Source organism: Schistocerca americana, chromosome 4, assembly GCF_021461395.2.
Source record: "Schistocerca americana isolate TAMUIC-IGC-003095 chromosome 4, iqSchAmer2.1, whole genome shotgun sequence".
Lineage (NCBI taxonomy): Eukaryota > Metazoa > Arthropoda > Insecta > Orthoptera > Acrididae > Schistocerca > Schistocerca americana.
The window spans coordinates 613,399,337-613,418,955 of NC_060122.1; the positions used below are offsets into that span (position 1 = coordinate 613,399,337).

Below are 19,619 nucleotides of genomic sequence, written 5' to 3' on the forward strand. Positions count from 1 at the left end.
GAGGTATCAACCAAAGTTCTAAAAGAATTTCTAAGGAACACCCACGATTAGAATAATACACCGACTAAGACGCAATGCACCTCTCCTGTTCCGCCTGAGTTTGAACTTTGCCAGCCGCCTAATGGCTGTGATCCGCCACGTCTCGGATTTAGGAAAGAGTGCATCAATCACGGACTGGACAACGCACCGATTATGACTGCAGTATTAATAATTTTAGGTTGCATGTAGGTTTAAAATAGGATAAACTAACACTAGGCAAAATGCAGCAAATTCAAGATCTTGAGCCGGCCTGGTGCCAGGGACATGCCCACTAGGATTAGGTCGACGGACACGACCACCAGTGTAGGTTTATATAGCACTGAGACACCTGGAACGTTGCAGGACGTGTAGATTAGTTTCTTAAGTATCATGTTATGCAGAACTTAGCATAGAATTAGACAATAGATACTATCATAGTAACCAAGTAGATAACAGTTAATGTTACATGTAGAACAAATAATAATAGTTAAAACAAGAAATGCCCATATTGGAAATACGAATACACCTCATGTAGTAATAACAATTAGCTGCAGTAATTGTGAACATTAGATGTAGAATTGGGACCCACTAATGAGTGAGGAAGTGGGTTCTTATGCATCGTACTGTTTATATTGAAATAAAGATTAAGAAAAACTGCACTTTGCAGCACCAGACCTTAATATGATCTGCAGCGCAGGCTGAAACCGGTTGTCTGTGATAAAAGAAACTGAGATCTAGGCGACTGTTGTTTATTTAGTATAGTTATGATAGTAGAAAACAAATTCCGCTACGGGATTGGTTTCATAAGTTTTGCTGGTGTTACGTATGTACTGAAAAAAATCGAAAGCTTTCTCAGTAAAAACCCAGTTTTTCCTCTTAGACCGTCTTTTCTGTACTACACTGGTATGTCTGAGTCCACACGCAACGAGCAGAAAACGGAGCGACAGCAGCGGCACAGGAATGGGAAGCAGCGAAACACTTACGGAGATCCCTACAGGCGTCGTGGGCGTACGTGCACTGGTCCACCCAACGCTGCGCTATCGTCGCCAGCTCGGAGTCCCACACCTGCAACCAGCAAACAGAGCAACCACGCACAGGTGTAAAAGTCCGTATTTAGCGCACGCACGTGCCTTGTATGCATGAATGGGAAGAAGGTTAGGGTATAATCTCCCATCGAGGACAGAGTTGAGGTGGTTATGTGTTAGGGTGTATAAATCGGCGCGGCTTTGATCGCTATACTCCAGTATTCTTTCCCCTGTGCTGTGCTGTCAGCGTGCTTGCCTCATAACTTCCCTGTCATCGCTGAGACATAGAGTAGTACATTTGGGGGTTTGTTCTGTCTGGGAGGCGTGCACCGATAGCCGAAGTTGTTACGGCGATTGCTTGCGTAAAGCGGGAAACCCGTACAAATGTTCATACTTCACCAGTTAATTCCGGAGATATGTCCTGTACAAATTTTCATACTTCGCCAGTTAATTGTGGAGATTGGTCCTCTACAAATTTTCATACTTCACCAGTTCATTGTGGAAATGAAATCTAATCGTACTCGCAATTGCGAGGAAGTTGCATAGTACACCGTAAGAAACAGATACTGGAAAATACCATTTCAATCGCTTACTGACACCCAAACCTCCAGATGTCAGACATTCAGATCGGTTCCAAATGTTGTATGTAGACAGCTATCAACCAAAACACCGAAGTACTTCGTACTATGTGCTGTCGTCCAGTAGAACATGCGTAAACGGTAATTAAAAGTAACACCAGAACTACGGAGCATAGGAAATGAGTGTCTATAGGTCTTCCGTGGGTAAGCTGGTAGAGCATATAGTTGTCATGCCACAGGTTCCACGTTCAAACTCTCCTGATGACTATTGTTTTTAAATGTTTACAAGTGAAACTGTTATAAGGAAGAATATTTTCCTAGCACGTAAAAGGACTTTTCGGAGTTTGCAGCAATGATCTTTTGTAAGTAAGCTTTCGCTTCGTTAGTTGAAAGTAGCAAACCCATAGAGTACATTATTATAGATAGGTGTGGTGTTGTGTCGGACATGTGCGCCAGAACAGACACCAATCGCATTTGTATTTTCACAGAATAAACATAAACAATCGGAACAGTAGAATAAAGAAACAGTAGCATCACACGTACGGAAATATTAATAGTGCCATATAACACATTCACCCATAACACTAAAACTAAAAATTGGCATCATTATGGTGTGAACCCAGGACCCTTGATACAGAGATCTAACGCGCTACTAACTTCCCCTCGGTAGCTATGCATGTTAGCTACAGTTATGCTTTTCCTGTTCTCCGTGGTTCTGATGTTACTTTTAATCAACGTTTACGCTTGTTCTGCTGAACGACAGGACAAAGTACGAACTAAATCGCAATTTTGGTTGATACCCTATCGATACACAGCGTTTGGTACCGATCTGAGTGTCTGACATCTGGAGGTTTAGCTGTGAGTGAATGTTTTGAAGGGAACTGCAGTGGGATACACCATAAAAAGTCTTCTTCACAGCGGAGCATAAAGCTGCAGGGGCCAAACAGCACGAGAAGTGAACGCAGCGGACTGGAGACGTATGGTTTGGCCCGATTAGGCACAATTTTATCTCTTTATAAGACATCAGGCGCACCAACGATGCGTTCAATCTGCAGTGTCGGAAGGTGTGAGGGTACACAAACTTAGAATTTTTAGTTTTAGAAGATTCCAATGAAAATCTTGTTTGATTTCAAATTTTTGTACTCTCAGCACTGAATATGGATGAGTAAACGTTATGGATTCTAACTTCGAATTACCATTACGTAAGGTTACGATTCTGATAATCAGTGATTCATTTTGTAATATGTACTAGATCAAGTTTCTGCTCGAACTTCGTGATATCTGTTTGAGGTATTCATTGGGCTACGCGCGGTGTTGCGCACACCGCGGAAGTTACTCTGACGTCAACACAAATGCAACGGACAGAGCCCAACGCCGTACGTCGTCCCACGGAATACTTCAAGCACAGACCTTCCTTTGAAAACTTTTAACATTGAAACAACAAAAAGAAAGCATTTTTTGGCTAGGAGAGAAAGTGAGTCGTATGAAATGCCCAAGTAAATGCGGCAAAAAACGTGTCCGTGATACGGAATTCCTCGGATACTCGCTTGTAACAAACTGAAGTAGTATCAGTACGTTTGTATTTGGATGAATAAAGTGTACGAGTATCCTGCAGGACCAAAAGCCATATAATTTTATCCTCCTGTACCCTCGCACATGGTTAAGTTCAGGTGGTGTTTCATGTAACGTGTCCTGGACTGAATAACTCACGTTACCATGAAAGTGAGCATCGGTGTTTATTTCAACTTTCTCTGTGACAAAGTATTGTCCTTTCGACTTCATCTTCGTCATGAATACACAGTAGACACTTCCACATTCCAAGAAGACTACTGCCGTATTCATAAGATTACACGCTCACATTCCTGTTTAACGAACACTCAGGCACCTATCACAACTCGACTGGTCCACAAAATCAGCCGAACTTATCCCTAGAAATACCAACGCATTTTCCAAAACGCTTACTACCAAGGAGGAATACTTTATGCCCTCTAAAAGAAAAATTTCAAAAAATACTTTAATTTCTAAACCTGTTGTTAACTTTTATTAAAAACACCCTATCTATACAGGTACTGATCTATAAGTAGGACCCAGAACCTGAAAATATCTTTCAACACAAGTTGAGCAATATCAAAGCATTTTCCGTAACATGTACATTGAGAGGAGGGATACTTTAAGGGCCCCCGAAAAAAAAAATTGCAGATTTCGTTAACTGTCATTGCCTTTTATTCACAAAATACTTTTTGAAGATATATTCATGTTTAACAATAAATATGAATATGACATTTGATGCAAAAAGTCAAATTCACCACTGCGGCATAAAATTTTGGGTTGCGTTTTACTGAAAAATTTAAAATAGTTAAGGATTCTAGTGTCACAAATCATTAAAAACAATAAATAATTTTTTCATAATTTTAAAACATAAAATATACGACTAGTTTACAATATTTTCAAAAGGTAGGCATAAAGAACCCCCCCTCCCTCCTCCTTGGTACTGCGGGGGTTAATCGAATATAACGAGCCAGGGTCTATCCTATACCCCCCCCCCCCCCCCAAGGGGTAAGCTGAAATTTTCTGAGGGGTAGAAAGAAAAGTCTTTGACTACAGCTTGCGAAGTGAATGTATGAACATCTTCTTTGGTTGGTTGGTTGTTTTGGGGAAGGAGACCAGACATCGAGGTCATCGGTCTCATCGGATTAGGGAAGGAGGGGGAAAGAAGTCGGCCGTGCCATTTGAAAGGAACCATCCCGGCATTTGCCTGGAGCGATTTAGGGAAATCACGGAAAACCTAAATCAGGATGGCCGGACGCGGGGTTGAACCTTCGTCCTCCCGAATGCGAGTCCAGTGTCTAACCACTGCGCCACCTCGCTCGGCCAACAACATCTTCTTTCTCACACAGTCCACCCACTACATACATATTTTCTACATTGTGTTACGAATCTATGGCAGAAAACTTGAGACTTATACCTTACATATTCTTAAACACCTTATGAAAATGTCTTCTATCGCAGTGGATTAGTAAATGCTTCATTATTCACTGCGCAATGTATAAATAAATTAACTGAGAGCATAACGAAACACTAACTAAGTAATCGCTACTACATTGCTGTATTATTATTATTATTATTATTAGTGCCAGTGCTCACACACAAAGCGTCAGGTGTCTGAGTCTTACAAGTTCTGCCAGTCCAAAAAGTATAAATGAAGCAAGTGTCGCTACGGAAAAAGAATGGTGCAGAGGAAGCATGTTTTGTAACAAAGGTCTTCACTCAATGTGGATCGTTAACTTCCTTCCCAGAGAAAGAGATGTAGATAGCAGTTGCGATTCACTGAGAATAGCTTTATCATTCTATAAAAAAGTTGTTAGAAGTAAGAAGAACCAATTGTCTCTCTGACATATTAGTTCGTGATTCAATAAGATAACTACAAAACTAAATTTCATCTATCTTTCGTCACTTTAAAAATAAAAGTCTTCAAACAAAGTTCATTCCCAGCGTAATTTGTAGTTAAGCGCTAATGACGACGGTGGTGGGAGGGAGGAGGGGGATACTAGCTAATATTTGCTTGCACTCCCGGGTGATATCAGAAACGTTGGAAACCACTGCTATAAAGAGTAATGCTGTCGGCAGTGGTGTGACATTACGAGCCGTAGCCTTACGCGTCGCTGATTCTTGGTAACATTCAGAGCTGCAGGCACCGTTTCCGGCAGGAGATACTGTTCTACAATGCCCAAGCGCACTGCTCACACGCCTTTATGACAGACGAGAACAATCGTTCTTCAGCTATTGGTGGAACTGTCAGATGCAGTCAAGTCCCATCCTAAATGTTGGTATGCTGCATAAGCTGTCTGCGTTTTTCCGTAAGTTTAGTAAACACTGTCATCAACGATATATTCCCCTTCACTATTTACAACAGTCTGTCGACGCTGGGGTAACTTTTCGATTCCGCAACTGTATAAATCATGTGGTTTTCAGGCGAACAACTCGTCGAGCCATGTTCTGAGCACATTTTCATCGGGGAAAGAAGTTTCTTGAAGAGTGTTCTATAGAGAGCAGAAGATCAGGTGAATAAAATGGGTGCGGAATGACTTCCCAACGCAATTTCTGTACAGTGTTTCTTGCCAGTCCAGCAGAATGCGGGCGGGCGTTGTCGTGGAGTAGAACCACTTCACGCAGCCTTGCTGGTCGTTGTTCGTGGACTGCGTCTGCAAGACATCTTAATTCGTTGTCAATAAGTGTCAGCAGTGATGGTTACACCTCGGGGAAGCAAGTCGTAGTACGCCACACCGTCAGTGTTTCACCAGATGCATAACATTATCAATTGTGCATGCGTCCACGTCTTTGTACGGGGAGTCCCTGCTTTGTTTGGGTCCAACCATTTTTTTCTTTTCCTTACGTTAGCAGAAACAAACCATTTCACGTTACAAGTAACAATACAAGATAGGATTAGTCGGTCTTTTCGCGAGCTAGTCAACGACGAGCAAGCAGAGATGCACATTTGGCCAACTGTTGATGTTTGTGATTTTTGGCTTAGAGCATGCGATTCTCATACACCCGATTTTTGAACCTTTCCTATTGCATGCAAATGTCTCAGGATGATGGAGTGGTCACAGTTCATCACATTTTCCAGGTCTCGAGTACACTGACGTGGATCAGTGTGGATTAATGCGTTTACACGATCCTCATCAAACCCCGAATGTCTTCCTGAACGTGGAAAGACTTATGTCAAAACGATCCTCCTTAAAACGACAAAACCATTTCTTGCCGTGCTCTGTCTCATGGCATTGTTCTCATACATTGCGCAAACGTTTCTGGCAGCCTCCGCTACTGCCACCCCTCTATTGAACTAAGACACAAGAATATGTCGAAAATGTTCCGGTTTCTCCACTTGGCATTCCATTTTTTAGCGTCCACTAAATCTATTCACTATCTCCGATTGATAAACTGAAAATATGTAAACTGAAATAGCAAAATGGTTCAAATGGCTCTGAGCACTATGGGACTCAACTTCTGAGGTCATTAGTCCCCTAGAACGTACAACTAGTTAAACCCACCTAACCTAAGGACATCACACACATCCATGCCCGAGGCAGGATTCGAACCTGCGACCGTAGCGGTCTCGCGGTTCCAGACTGCAGCCCCTAGAACCGCACGGCCACTTCGACCGGCGACTGAAATAGCAACTGTAAACTACAAATAAAATCGGTAAACAAACCCATAGCAACCTGAATACCAAAATACAAAACAAAAACGCTACAAAGTCATCCACTAGCCTAATATGAAGACTACCTGGCAGATTAAAACCGTGTGCCGGACCGTGACTCGAACGCGGGATCTTTGCCTTTCACAGGCAAGTGCTCTACCATCTGAGCTACCCAAGCACGACTCACGCCCCGTCCTCACAACTTTACTTCCGCCAGTACCTCGTCTCCTACGTTTCAAACATCACAGAAGCTCTCCAGCGAACCTTGCAGAACTAGTACTCCTGGAAGAAAGGATATTGAGGAGACATGGCTTAGCCATAGCCTGGCGGATGTTTCCAGAGTGAGATTTTTACTCTGCAGCGGAGTGTGCGCTTATATGAAACTTCCTGGCAGATTAAAACCGTGTGCCGGACCGAGACTCGAACTCGGGACCTTCGCCATTCGCGGGCAAGTGCTCTACCATCTGAGCTACCCAAGCACGACTCACGCCCTGTCCTCATTCTGCAAACATCCCCCAGACTGTAGCTAAGCGATGTCTCCGCAATATCCTTTCTTCTAGGAGTGCTAGTTCTGTAAGGTTCGCAGGAGAGCTTCTGTGGATTGTGGAAAGTAGAAGACAAGGTACTGTCGGAAGCAAAGCTGTGAGGACGGGGCGTGAGTCGTACTTTTGTATTTGAAATTCAAAACATATCTACAACCAAAATCCTCCTGTCGAAGCACAGAAAAGGCTAGAATGTTCCTCTTTAACAGACTCTGAGAGGAAGTGGGGAACCAGTTGCTTCAGTCCTCATTCAGCTTTCCTAAAAAAAAATTTAGCACTGTTGAAGTTCGCCGTTTTCGGACCTTCCAGATGCTCCAAGCCTATGTATGTTCTCCACTCGTCTGTGTTTTTCATTTCCACTGCCTTCTCTCTCTTTTGCTCCAACTACTCCCGTACCCATCCGTCTCTCTTTCTCTTTCACTATCATTTTCTCTCCCCAATCATCGCTGTCTCTTCTCTCTCTCTCTCTCTCTCTCTCTCTCTCTCTCTCTCTCTCGCACTCACACAGTTTTTTTCCCACCTTCACTGTCTCTCCGTTACTCTCTTTCAGCACGAAAAGCGCGTCTATATTCACAGGACGTCGGAATGAGGACTGAAGCAGTTGGTTCCCGACTTTTCTGTCAGAGTCTTTTAAACAGGAACACAGTCGCCTTTTTTGTGTATCGACAGGGGCATTTTTCCGCTTTTTCTCTTCTTTTCCCTGCTACAGGAGAGTGTGCTGTTTATTCGATGGATCAGTAAGTTTGGAAAGTTTATTTATATACTTTGTCACATATACACTCATGTTCAGAAAAAAACAGAACATCTTGAACGACTGAAGATAGGACATTCATATTCACAGGACATGTACATTATATGTTCTGCAGAAATGATTAGAATTTTAAACATGTCGGCCGGCGGGTTCAAGGTCAACATTGATATCGCGGTGCTACATCACCTACAGGCAAAATGTGCCTGCTGCTCTCGTTGTCCCCATACCCCGAAGGCAATAGGTCAGTCTAACTTTAGCAGACGTGCAGGATGCCTCACAGACGTATGCGCGAACCGTACCAACAAATCAGTGAGTTTGAAAGAGAGCGCATTACTGGCATGAGAGAATGTGATGCATCCATCCGGGAAATTGCTTCTCGTGCGGGACGAAGTGTTTCAGCAGTGCAACGGGTGTGTGCAGAGTGGTTCACGGAAGACCGTAGAACACCACGAGATGGGTCATGTCACACCACCCAGACCACACCCGTGACACCTCATCCGAATGGTTCTGGCACAATAGTGGAACAATGGAACACGTTGTACACTATCAGGGCTGACAGTCCGTCGCCGTTTATTACAGCATGGGTTACGTGTGCGTCGTCCACTTCTTCGCCTATCTTTGACGTATGTGCAGAAACATGCTAGACAGCAGTGGTGTATGGAACGACGTCGCTGAGAACAGAATAGCGTTTTGGGCTGAATCCAGGTTCGGTTTGATTGAAAATGATGGCCGCATTTTGGTTCGCGTAAACAGGGCGTTCGGGATCACAGTGATTGCATCCGCACAAGACATATAGCTCGAAGTCATGGCCTTGTGGTGCTGGGTGCTATTGGGTACATCCACAAATCACAGCAGCTGCGTGTTGAGGGCGTTGTGACCAGTGTGACCTAACTGAATGACATCCTGCAACCAGTAGCCACACACTCCAGACGCCATTGTTCAGCAAGACAATGCACGACCACATGTTGCTGTACGACCACGTGCCTTCTTGGTGGCACATCAGATCACTAGACTTGTCGCCAATCGAAAATTTGTGGAATATGGTGAAACGACGGGAACAGCGATGCGACCCAATGCCAACCACCACAGATGAACTTTGAAACCAGGTGAATGCAGCATGGATGGCTACACCACAGGACGTCATTCGCGCCGCCTTATACGCGTCGATGCCACCACACATGGAACAAGTTATCGGGGACCATGGCGGACCATGGCGGACCGTGTGCCCACTAGGCAATAGGTCACATGCTGAACCGAGGTGACTGAAATGCTAATCATTTCTGCAGAATATACTAATGTACGTGACCTGTGAATATGAGCGTCCTATCTGTAGTCGTTCACGGTGTGCTGTTTTTTTTCTGAGTATGAGTGAATATACTTTGATACATATAAGCAACAAGTAAGTACGCATACATAAGTGTAACACAAAATCGTTTTCCCTAGGTGCTTAGTTTAACGATCACAATTCATCGAAAACGCCTGGCTTGTGATTTTTATCTTAAAAAAGTGTAAACATAATTGAAAACATTTTACTGTATTTTTAATATTTCTAGTTTTATGTAATTTTTGGCAGTCATTTTAAGCTGTTCGTAGACATGTTAAGACTGTCTTTAATCTATTTTCTGTCACTGCAGTACCACCTTGGGCATATTTGTAAAGGCGTGAAGTGCCTGTCATACAGAGATTGCGAGTCTTACAGTTTTATTGCTGAGAACGTGCTCACTAAAGACATCGTTCGATGACCTCAGAAACTTTGCGATGACCCTAGAACCTTTGCCATGCGTTCACTATATCAGTTAAAACTACATTTACGCCTAATACTACTATTACTTGCGTATTTTATGTGCACAAGCACGGCAAATTTGAACCACTGGATCTCGGTAACGGATAATGGTATCAAAAAAATTTTCAACGTTCCCCGAGGACATAATCTTAAGAAGATACAGTAAACATTTCGACAATTTGCCATGAATAGAAATTACAGAAGTGGGCATCCCCACAACTGGCTCTTTTGGTACACTAAAATCAATGTTTGTCTGGTGTATCTTGATAACGAATATAGATTTTCGAAAACGGGAAATTAGTGTTTCCAGATGAATGTCTAAAGGATGTACGGATAATATTTAAACCAATTTCTCCAAATGTTTGTATAGATAATTGCGGGTCACTGTGCGAAAACCGGTTTTTGCTGTTTTCTGCATAAATACAGTAACTTTGATCTCTGGATATCGGTAACGGATAATGATATCAAAAAAAGTTTAAGATTTCCCCAGAACGTCATCTTAGGAAAATATGGTAAAAATTTCGACAATCTGACATGAATAGAAATTATAGAAGTGGCCATCCCCTAAATTAATATTTTTCGTACCCAAAATTCATGGTTTCAGCGTTCTCTCAGAAAACACTTATGAACAAATGATGCTTTTTATAAGCCGCTTGACGTCCACTCTAGACCACACCTAATGCGAAAGGATCAACCGATATGCCTGGTTTGAAGGAAGTGTGTAATGTTGAAATTTTAACCCTGAGCTGCTCGATAGTTAAACCATGCCCGCTCTTCAGAATGGTGTACAAATGGTCGCCAGGCTAAGGACTATTTTTACTTGACCTCTTACCTCTGTGATCAATGATTTGCACTGCGTCACTCCAGCTCACAGTATTTTCAAAACCTTCCACGTCTGGTAGGGTATTTGGAAATCGGCAGCGGGCTCTTCCTATAGGTTTTGGTTATTATTTCCATTTGTCTTGTTTCGCCACACTTTTATTCGACGAGCGGAAGGTGATGATGTAATTGCTTCAGTTGTTTGAAGGAAGCTATTTCTCGACTTCAGCCTAGGACATAATGTTTAGCTTCCGAACATGGCATATCTTCAGTCATACACCTTAAGTATGGTTTGTATGCTGTGCAAAATTCATCGAACAATCTCTCTTACTTCTGAAGAAAAGTGTACCTATAGCAACAAATGTAGCAAATAGTAAGCGAAAAAATGATGAAATTTCACATGTAAAAAAGTTTGTTTTGTAGTGTTTTTGAACTTTCACTGCTATGAGTGTGAGTCCTGAATCCTTCCTGGCCACGCTGACAAAGCTTTATGGATTTATTTGTAAAAGTATCTTTTCTTTCTTTCTTTTGCTTGTACCGTTTGTCCCGCAGATACGCAGGGTCAGCATGATTAATCAGATGTGGCAATTTTAGTGGAAGAGGTTGCTTTAGTCGTCTTTTTACGCGTGACCTTGATTCGGACTTAGTCTCTGGCGCTCGAGCAACGCAACACGGGTCCTAGTATTACCAGACCCGTGTTGCTGGAAAATTCACTTCCGGTTGCGCAATCGCGCGGTAAGGAACTGATAACGGATGCCGTTCCTGCCGCCACCCCGTACCCCCCAGGTAGCAATTATTGGACCCCAACTGTCTGCGACTAGTGTAATCCATGGAATAGTGCGAAAGTGTTCCGATGTCTGCGAGCCGTGTAATTGAGGCGGGATGTGGGGACGAGCCCAGTATTCACCTAGGGGGATGTGGAAAACCGCCTAAAAACCACATCCAGGCTGGCCGACACACCAGCCCTTGTCGTTAATCCGCCAGGCGGATTCGATCCGGGGCCGGTGCGCCTACCCGAGTCTAGGAAGCAGCGCGTTAGCGCGCTCGGCTAACCTGGCGGGTAATTTATTTGTAAAAGTATAGACAGTGGAAATTAAAATGTACTGTGGTGCCTCTCATGCTCCAAGTCGGCCCGTTTGACGTCCTACCCTCCCTTAAGTGAGCTGGCCCTCAACTCTTGCAACTGGTCTTTAATGCACTGGATACTGTGCTGGGGTGAAGTTATCATTCGAGCTGGTCGCACACATACTCTACTGGCGACAGATCTGGCGACCTTCCTGACCACAGTAGTACCTCGCATTAATCAGTCAATTCATAGACACATGTGAAACATGTGGACGGGCATTGCCATGTTGAAAAATGGCACCAAAATTCTGCCGCATGAGTGGTAACACATGCACGAGGACTCACGATGTTAGTGATGTACTACCGTGCTGTCAGTTGCTTTAGTCACTTCCAGCCGTGACTTCCTGTCATGCCTGATAGTTCCTCTCACTATGACTCTAGGAGTAACACGGCTGTGCCTCTCCAAACCCTGGGAAGAACGAGATGTGTCCCCAGACTGCCGCCCTGCTAGCCAACAGTTGTCATCCAGGGTAGACCAGAACCGCGATTCATCGCTCAACACAATGCAACCCCCTTCATCAGCAATCCATTTTTCCCAGTCATGACTACACTCTCTGAATGCAGTCTGTTGTGCTTTGGTGTTAACGGCAGCCTTCACATGTTCGGCTGCTGCTCGTCCCCGACCTATGTTACGGGATGACACTGAATATTGCAGGCAGTTCATAACTTGTTCTCTGATGGCAGGCACAGATGTGCAAGGGATACGATGTACTTGGTGTGCAGTATGGCTATCTACGTAGACGGTTATATTCTGCAAGCCACCCTGCTCTTTGTGGCTGACGGTATTTTGTGTACTACTGTCACTTCCCTGCCCTCTCCATTTTCTTGTTCTAGTCGCGAATGGTACGCGACAAGAACGGTCGTCGGTAAGTTTTGGGCTCTAATTCCCTTTATTTTATCTTGATGTTGTTCTCGCGAGATATACTTAGCAGGAGGCAATATATTTGGTGGCTCTTCTAGGGACGTATGCTCACGGAAGTTTAACAGTGAACGAAAACATGACGCACAACGCCTCTCTTGCAGCGTTTGTCGCTGGAGTTGGTTTATAATCTCCATAAACATCCGTGCTTACTAAATCAACCTGTAGTAGTCAGACTTGATTGACAACAACCTTGATTATGAGTAGGCATGTCCTCACGTTGCCATACAGTCCAACATCAGCCCATCATCATAACCGAATACTCCAAAAATCTGGATATTGTACAATTGGACCAGCTGGTTTAATGGAGAACCACAATCAGGCCCCTTTCAAACTCTGTGATGTGCTGATTTTCTGTAGATAATACTTCCTCTAGCTTATTTAAACATAGGCCTAAGGCTAGTGAACATAACATGTGGAACAACATGAAGAGTACGCTCATATACATAAATCAAATGTAGCCAAAATGATTATTTTACGAGGCCATGGAGGTTAGCTTCCCAGATAATGTAAGAATGTGCATATCATGGTTTTAGCATGTAAGGATTAATCACGTATTCCATATTACATAAAAGAAGAAATGTTAGAAGGCGTCAGATATTAAATGCAATAAAATAATATAAGGAAATATAGTTTTTCATATGACAATAAAGAAAGGGAGTGTTTGGAAGTACTGAACATTCCATTTTAGACAAAAATCAAAGTGTATCATTAACTACCAATAATTTCACATAAGGAAAAAGATAGAGAGGATGCTAAGACGTTGTTATCCATGTCCGGAAAAAAGAATGATGTAACAAAGTACAAAATGTTCCTCATGAGTAAGAAAACAATGAATCTTTATTGTTTCGACTTGTTGTTGTCAAACATTTCACCTTCATCCTAGTGATGACAATTTAATTTTTATTTTTGTAAGCGGTTACTGGCTTTACTGTTAAGGATATGGGACGTTTTTATATTTGCGTAAATTGTTTACTTATTATTTATTTAGTTGTTTTTATTAACTTGGATTATCGTGTAATGTTTTACAAGTGTCAGTTGGAAACTAACAATTTCTGGATAGGCGCTCATGATTAAGACATTCTCAACGATATGACGCTTATAAAAGATGTCTGACTTTTTTATCGTACTTGTCTAATACAATAAGAAATTAGAAAAATATGAGACATTATAAACAGTATATCTGTTAATGGGACACCAAGTTTAGAGTGGGAAGTATGTGTTATGTTATCATTAAGCCTGACTGGTCAAGAAATAACGCGTTCTTGGAAGTACTTTAGGATCTTAGTTTGTTCAGTTAATAGTACAAGAGTAGTAACATTAATACGCAAAGCTAAAACAAGTAAACTAACATACTTCTATTAGAAGGAAAACAATCATTTGACAGAAGCAATGTACTCTAAATGTGCAGGTCGAGAATATAACTCTGGCCGCTTTCGGTATTAACCCAATAAAAGTTAACATTGACAGGAATTTTTCTGTGCATTTGGAAGTTCTGTATACTAAAATGGTTGGGTTTTATATGATTAATAATTGTGAATAGTTTAACTTTAGTACTAGTAGCCGATAGTGCTCAGCCAAACATTCAGCTAGAGCTTAAAATCTCTACTAATTATCATTGACTGCATAATGTTAATTAAGAGAGATTCTCACAGATAGATTATGCTTTTGTAGCCAACAATTATCTATGCAGTGGGGAACCAAAGCGTATAATTTTCTCTACGGTGGAATGAATCGAAGCCCACCATCGTTATTAAGACTGAGTGTGGTTCAAGGCAAATAGTTGTTGACTTTATGGCGGTATATGTTAATAAAGGTAATTCAATCAAAGTAAATCTCCTTTCCGGAGAGAGAACTGTAGTGTGTGATGGTATACTTTTTAGGTGAATATGCACAGAACACAGGTATATAATCCAATATTGAGGAGTACATTTCTTAAACGACAATTACGTAAACAAATGCAATAAGAAGAGGAAAGAATAAATACAGCAGGTGGTATAGAACAAAGAGTATTTTTGGCTATTACGTGCTTAGATGACCTTCACTGGGTGGTAAAGGACAGGTAACAGATGTCATTGTATGTAACTTTGTAGTTCAAAGATGGAACGTAAAATTGAGCGTGAAAGAGAGAGTGTAGTACTTACCAGTCTTAACTAACGTGCTATGAAGAAGGACATTTAACAGTACTGGAAGACGGTCAATTTATGGTGCAGGAATTTTTACCAAAGAGTTAGTTGCAAGTAAAAGATGTTTTATCAAGATACATTATAATAATGAATGCAGTTACGGTGTAGAACAACGGTGTTAATGTTAAATGAACTTTGACTGTGTGAGTCAGTTGTTCAAAGTATGTAGTATGGAAAAATCCACAATTTATTATCCTTTTTCTCAGGAATGGTAAACGTGTTACTTTCAGATTTGTGTCACATATTGAAGTGTATGGTCACGTGGCGGTGCAAAAATTTTGAGCTTCTAACTCGATGCAATCAAAAGATACGGCCATTTATGTCACATGTTTTGATAATCGAGAACCTGATCTAAACCTGTAGGGTACTTCCCGTTGACCTAGAATAATGAAATTTGGCAAGAAGCAACGTTTCACAATACAAGTAAAGGAAAAAATCCGAAAATAGTTAATTTGTACTTATATAACACGGAAAAGATTTATTTTCATTTTTTATCCATCTATTTGTCCATCTGCTAAGAACTCTTTTTCCCGTGATCAGGTTGGCTTATCAAATTCAAATTTATGTCACATACTAAGGTCTGTGGCCTCTTGGAGGTGTATGACATTTAAGCTTCTAAGTCATTTCAGTCAAAAGATTCGACCATATATCTCATGTATTTTGAAACTTGCAAACCCATCCATCAAAACCTACAGGCTACTTCCCATTGACTTATAATCATAAAATTTGCCAAGAAGCATGGATTCACAGGAAAAGTAAAGGAGAAGTCAGAAAATGTTAATTTGTAATTAGACAGCACGAAAAAACATTTTTGTAGTTTTTCATCCGTCTGCCTGTCCATCAGTTCGTTACGACTGCCTTTTCTCTTGAACAGATTGGCGTACCAAATTGAAACTTATATCTCACACTAAGGTCTGTGGTTTCTCGGCGGTGTAAAAATTTCGAGCTTCTAAAGTCAATGCAATCAAAAGATGTGGCCATTCAAGTCACATAATTTGATACTTGAAAACTCACTCACCAAAACGTTAAGGATACTTCCCGTTGACGCAGAAACATGACATTTGGCAAGAAACAATGTTTCACAATGCAACTAAAAAAAATTTGAAAGTTGTTTAATTGTAACTATGTTTCATAAAAAATACGTTTTCGCTTTTAGAACATACACTCCATTCATTACCCATCAAAAGTGTGATAGACGAACATTACTGCAAGCAAACATAAAATGTAAGGTGTACTCTTGTTTTAGTAAAAATAAGTAACTATTATTTTATGAAAAACGTCTGTATCTACATATATAAACTGAAATCTCCTGCTAGCCTGTTTTTGTATGTCCGGGTTAGTCTGAGGAACTATTGTAGAAATTTTGATACGGGCTTGGAATTCCCGCGACTGATATCTTCTCAGGATCTATATCGAAACAAGTTGTTGATATTCTCGATTCTAAAGCTGGGATGCCTAACTATATTAATTACGTGCTCAACACGGAGTCCTGACGTAACCGGATGGATCTTTTGAAGTGGTAGGCAGGTTTACAGGTGTCGCACAAAGTTATTTCCGACCAGACAGCCACTCGCAAGCAGATGAGTTCCGCTGTATTAAGAATGCTGCTGATAATTACTGTAATTCCAAAAAAGAAATATGATTGCTTATGTAATTGTGTATCAGATTGCTTTCAGCCACATATGTTTGCACATATTTGTTAAGAAACATGACATTTTTAATACGTGGCTGTAGCCTGTGTATAGTGAATTTGCAATAAATAATTATGAAGTTTTCACCTCGAGGCTGAATCACTTATACCCAAGTTCGCTTACAAATAAATTTGTTTTTGGATGGGATCCGCCTTGAGCTACCACAGTTTTTTTCTCCTTTCTCTCTGAGTAGTTTCGCTGAAGTTACACAATAATCACTGTATTTTTCATTATCTTTCTTTTAAATATCCGGAAAATTGGTCTTTGCTAAATGTACATAAATAAGTTTAAGTTTTTTTAAAAAAGTATTCACAAATCTGAAAATCAGATTACAATTTTTATATACCTTGTCACCGTATGCTGTGATTTTTATGATATTCTGTGTTTTGCGTTATAGATGTTTTCCTTTTACAGCTCGTTATCTGCAACCATCTTGGTGAGTGAACACCCTGACATACTGTAGTCCAATCTAGAGTTAGTTTTTCATGGTTACCGAAATCGCTTAACGGGAATGGTTCTTACGGTGACGTAACAGCCTGTTTCTTTGGCCTTCATTTTTGTATCCTGGCTTCTGACCCATTCACAAAGACCCTGCCGTCGACAGGATGTTAAATCTTCCTCGTTTACGCAGTTGCGATGGGTACAATCGTGTTGGGAACATTTCAGTGCGTCAAAAATTCAAGACCTGACAATCAATATGTGCATCCCTGGTTACTTCGGTTCCACGGCCAATAATCAAGCTGTAAAGTACACACATCAAAAAAAGTTTTGCATCACCCCAGTTCCCAGAACTTCTGCAGATAGACGTTGACTGTGGATATTGTATCACAAACACAGTCCGTTTGACTGTTCAGTGATGAAACTAAACCCGCCCACAACCAAGCATGAGCAGCCCTATTAGGCGGAGGGGGTCCGACAGTCGATCAGTTCCACTCATTCCATCAGGAAGGAGGTACACGACTCGTGTTGTCTGTAGTTCAACCATGCCTACACAGTCAATACCGCTGTTGATCACGTCCGAATTGTTACTTTGTGCCAGGAAGGGCTCTCAACAAGAGAAATGTCCAGGCGTCTCGGAGTGAACCAAAGCGATGTTGATCGGACATGGAGGAGATACAGAGAGACAGGAACTGTCGATGATGACATGTCCCGCTCAGGCCGCCCAAGGGCTACTACTGCAGTGGATGACCGCTACCTACGGATTATGGCTCGGAGGAACCCTGACTGCAAGGCAACCATGTTTAATAATGCTTTTCGTGCAGACACAGGACGTCGTCTTACGACTCAAACTGCAGTAGGCTGCATGATGCGCAACTTCACTCCCGACGTCCATGGCGAGGTCCATCTTTGCAACCACGATACTATGCAGCGCTGTACAGATGGGCCCAACAACATGCCGAATGGACCGCTCAGGATTGGCGTCACGTTCTCTTCACCGATGAGTGTCGCAAATGCCTTCAAGCAGACAATCGTCGGAGACGTGTTTGAAGGCAACCCGGTTGGGCTGTACGCCTTAGACACTCTGTCCAGTGAGTGCAGCAGGTGGAGGTTCCCTGCTTTTTGGGGGTGGCATTATTTGGAGCCGCCGTGGGGGTGGTCATGGAAAGCACTGTAACGGCTGTACGTTACGTGAGTGTCATCCTCCGACCGATAATGCAACCATATCAGCAGTATATAGGCGAGGCATTCGTCTTCATGGACGACAATTCGCGCCCCCATCGTGCACATTTTGTGAATGACTTTCTTCAGGCTAACGACATAGCTCTACTTTGGAGTGGCCAGTATGTTCTCCAAACATGGACCCAATCGATAATGGCTGGTATAGAATCAAAAGGGCTGTTTATGTACGACGTGACCCACCAACCAATCTGAGGGATCCACGCCGAGTCGTCATTGAGGAATGGGACAATCTGGACCAACAGTGCCTTGATGAACTTGTGGATAGTATGCCACGAGGAATACAGGCAAGTATCAATGCATGAGTACGTGCTACTGGGTATTAGAGGTACCGGTGTGTACAGCAGTCTGGATCACCACCTCTGAAGGTCTCGCTGTATGGTGGTACAAGATGCAATGTGTAGTTTTCATGAGCAAAAAAAAGGGCGTAAATGATGTATATGTAGATTTCCATTCCAATTTTCTGTAAAGGTTCCGGAACTCTCGGAACCTAGGTGATGCAATACTTTTTTGATGTATGTATATTCCCGTACGCAACGTTTCGTCCCCTCTTGTGAGAGAAATTCTCAGAGGCTGTAAAGATGGACGTTGATATGCAAAGTAACTTTCGGATAGTGTGTCGTTGACACGTAAAAGAGCTCAATGAAAACTGGACCACGCGCAGAAAGAACTGTTATGGTACTATGCAGAAGATAACTGAAAGAAATATGCAAAGAGACGTACAGAAATGCCACTTTCATTTTAAGACAATAATTACATTGAAGTCCTGTAATGGTCTGCTGGAGATTACAAAAGGTTCTTAATAGGCTGTGTGACCACCACTCTGCATCGTGCTCCCATGGTGGCGACAAGGTTTTAGAGCTCCTCCGCCTGTACTATGTGGTGCGGTCGCGCATTGCCATCTGTAAAAATAAAGTTATTGCCGATTTCATCCCTGCAAAGATGCACATGGCTAAGGGGCACAGTGCCACAGTAGCGTTGACTGGAAAGGTGCTGTGTTGAAAGATTTACCCTCAGCATGACCAGGTAAAATTATGCCTCCTCACACCATAACATCTGGACCAAAAAAACAATCATGTTCGACAATACTGGACGTATCCTATATGTCAAGACGTGGGAATACTCATTGCACCCAGGTACATTGTCAACTGTGATCGTTTTGGCTGTCGAGGTTTAAAGTGTGGGAAGGCAAAACGTTGCATGTGTGACTAACCTCCAAATCTTTTAACGCAGTACACTCACCGGTCACATTATTGTGACACTGTACCAGTTCCCCACGTGCGTCTCTTGAGGGGTGCTGTCGGC

At 42.2% G+C, this 19,619-nt stretch overlaps 1 protein-coding gene across 1 annotated transcript in view; it reads right to left on the reverse strand.

The window, feature by feature from the left end:
• Nucleotides 1-19,619, reverse strand: part of LOC124613656 (venom allergen 5-like) — a 96,061-nt gene that overhangs the window by 19,278 nt on the left and 57,164 nt on the right. Inside the window, exon 4 of the mRNA XM_047142372.1 lies at nucleotides 1,002-1,083. Within this exon, the coding sequence (XP_046998328.1) occupies nucleotides 1,002-1,083 (82 nt within the window). The remainder of the gene's footprint in view (nucleotides 1-1,001; nucleotides 1,084-19,619) is intronic.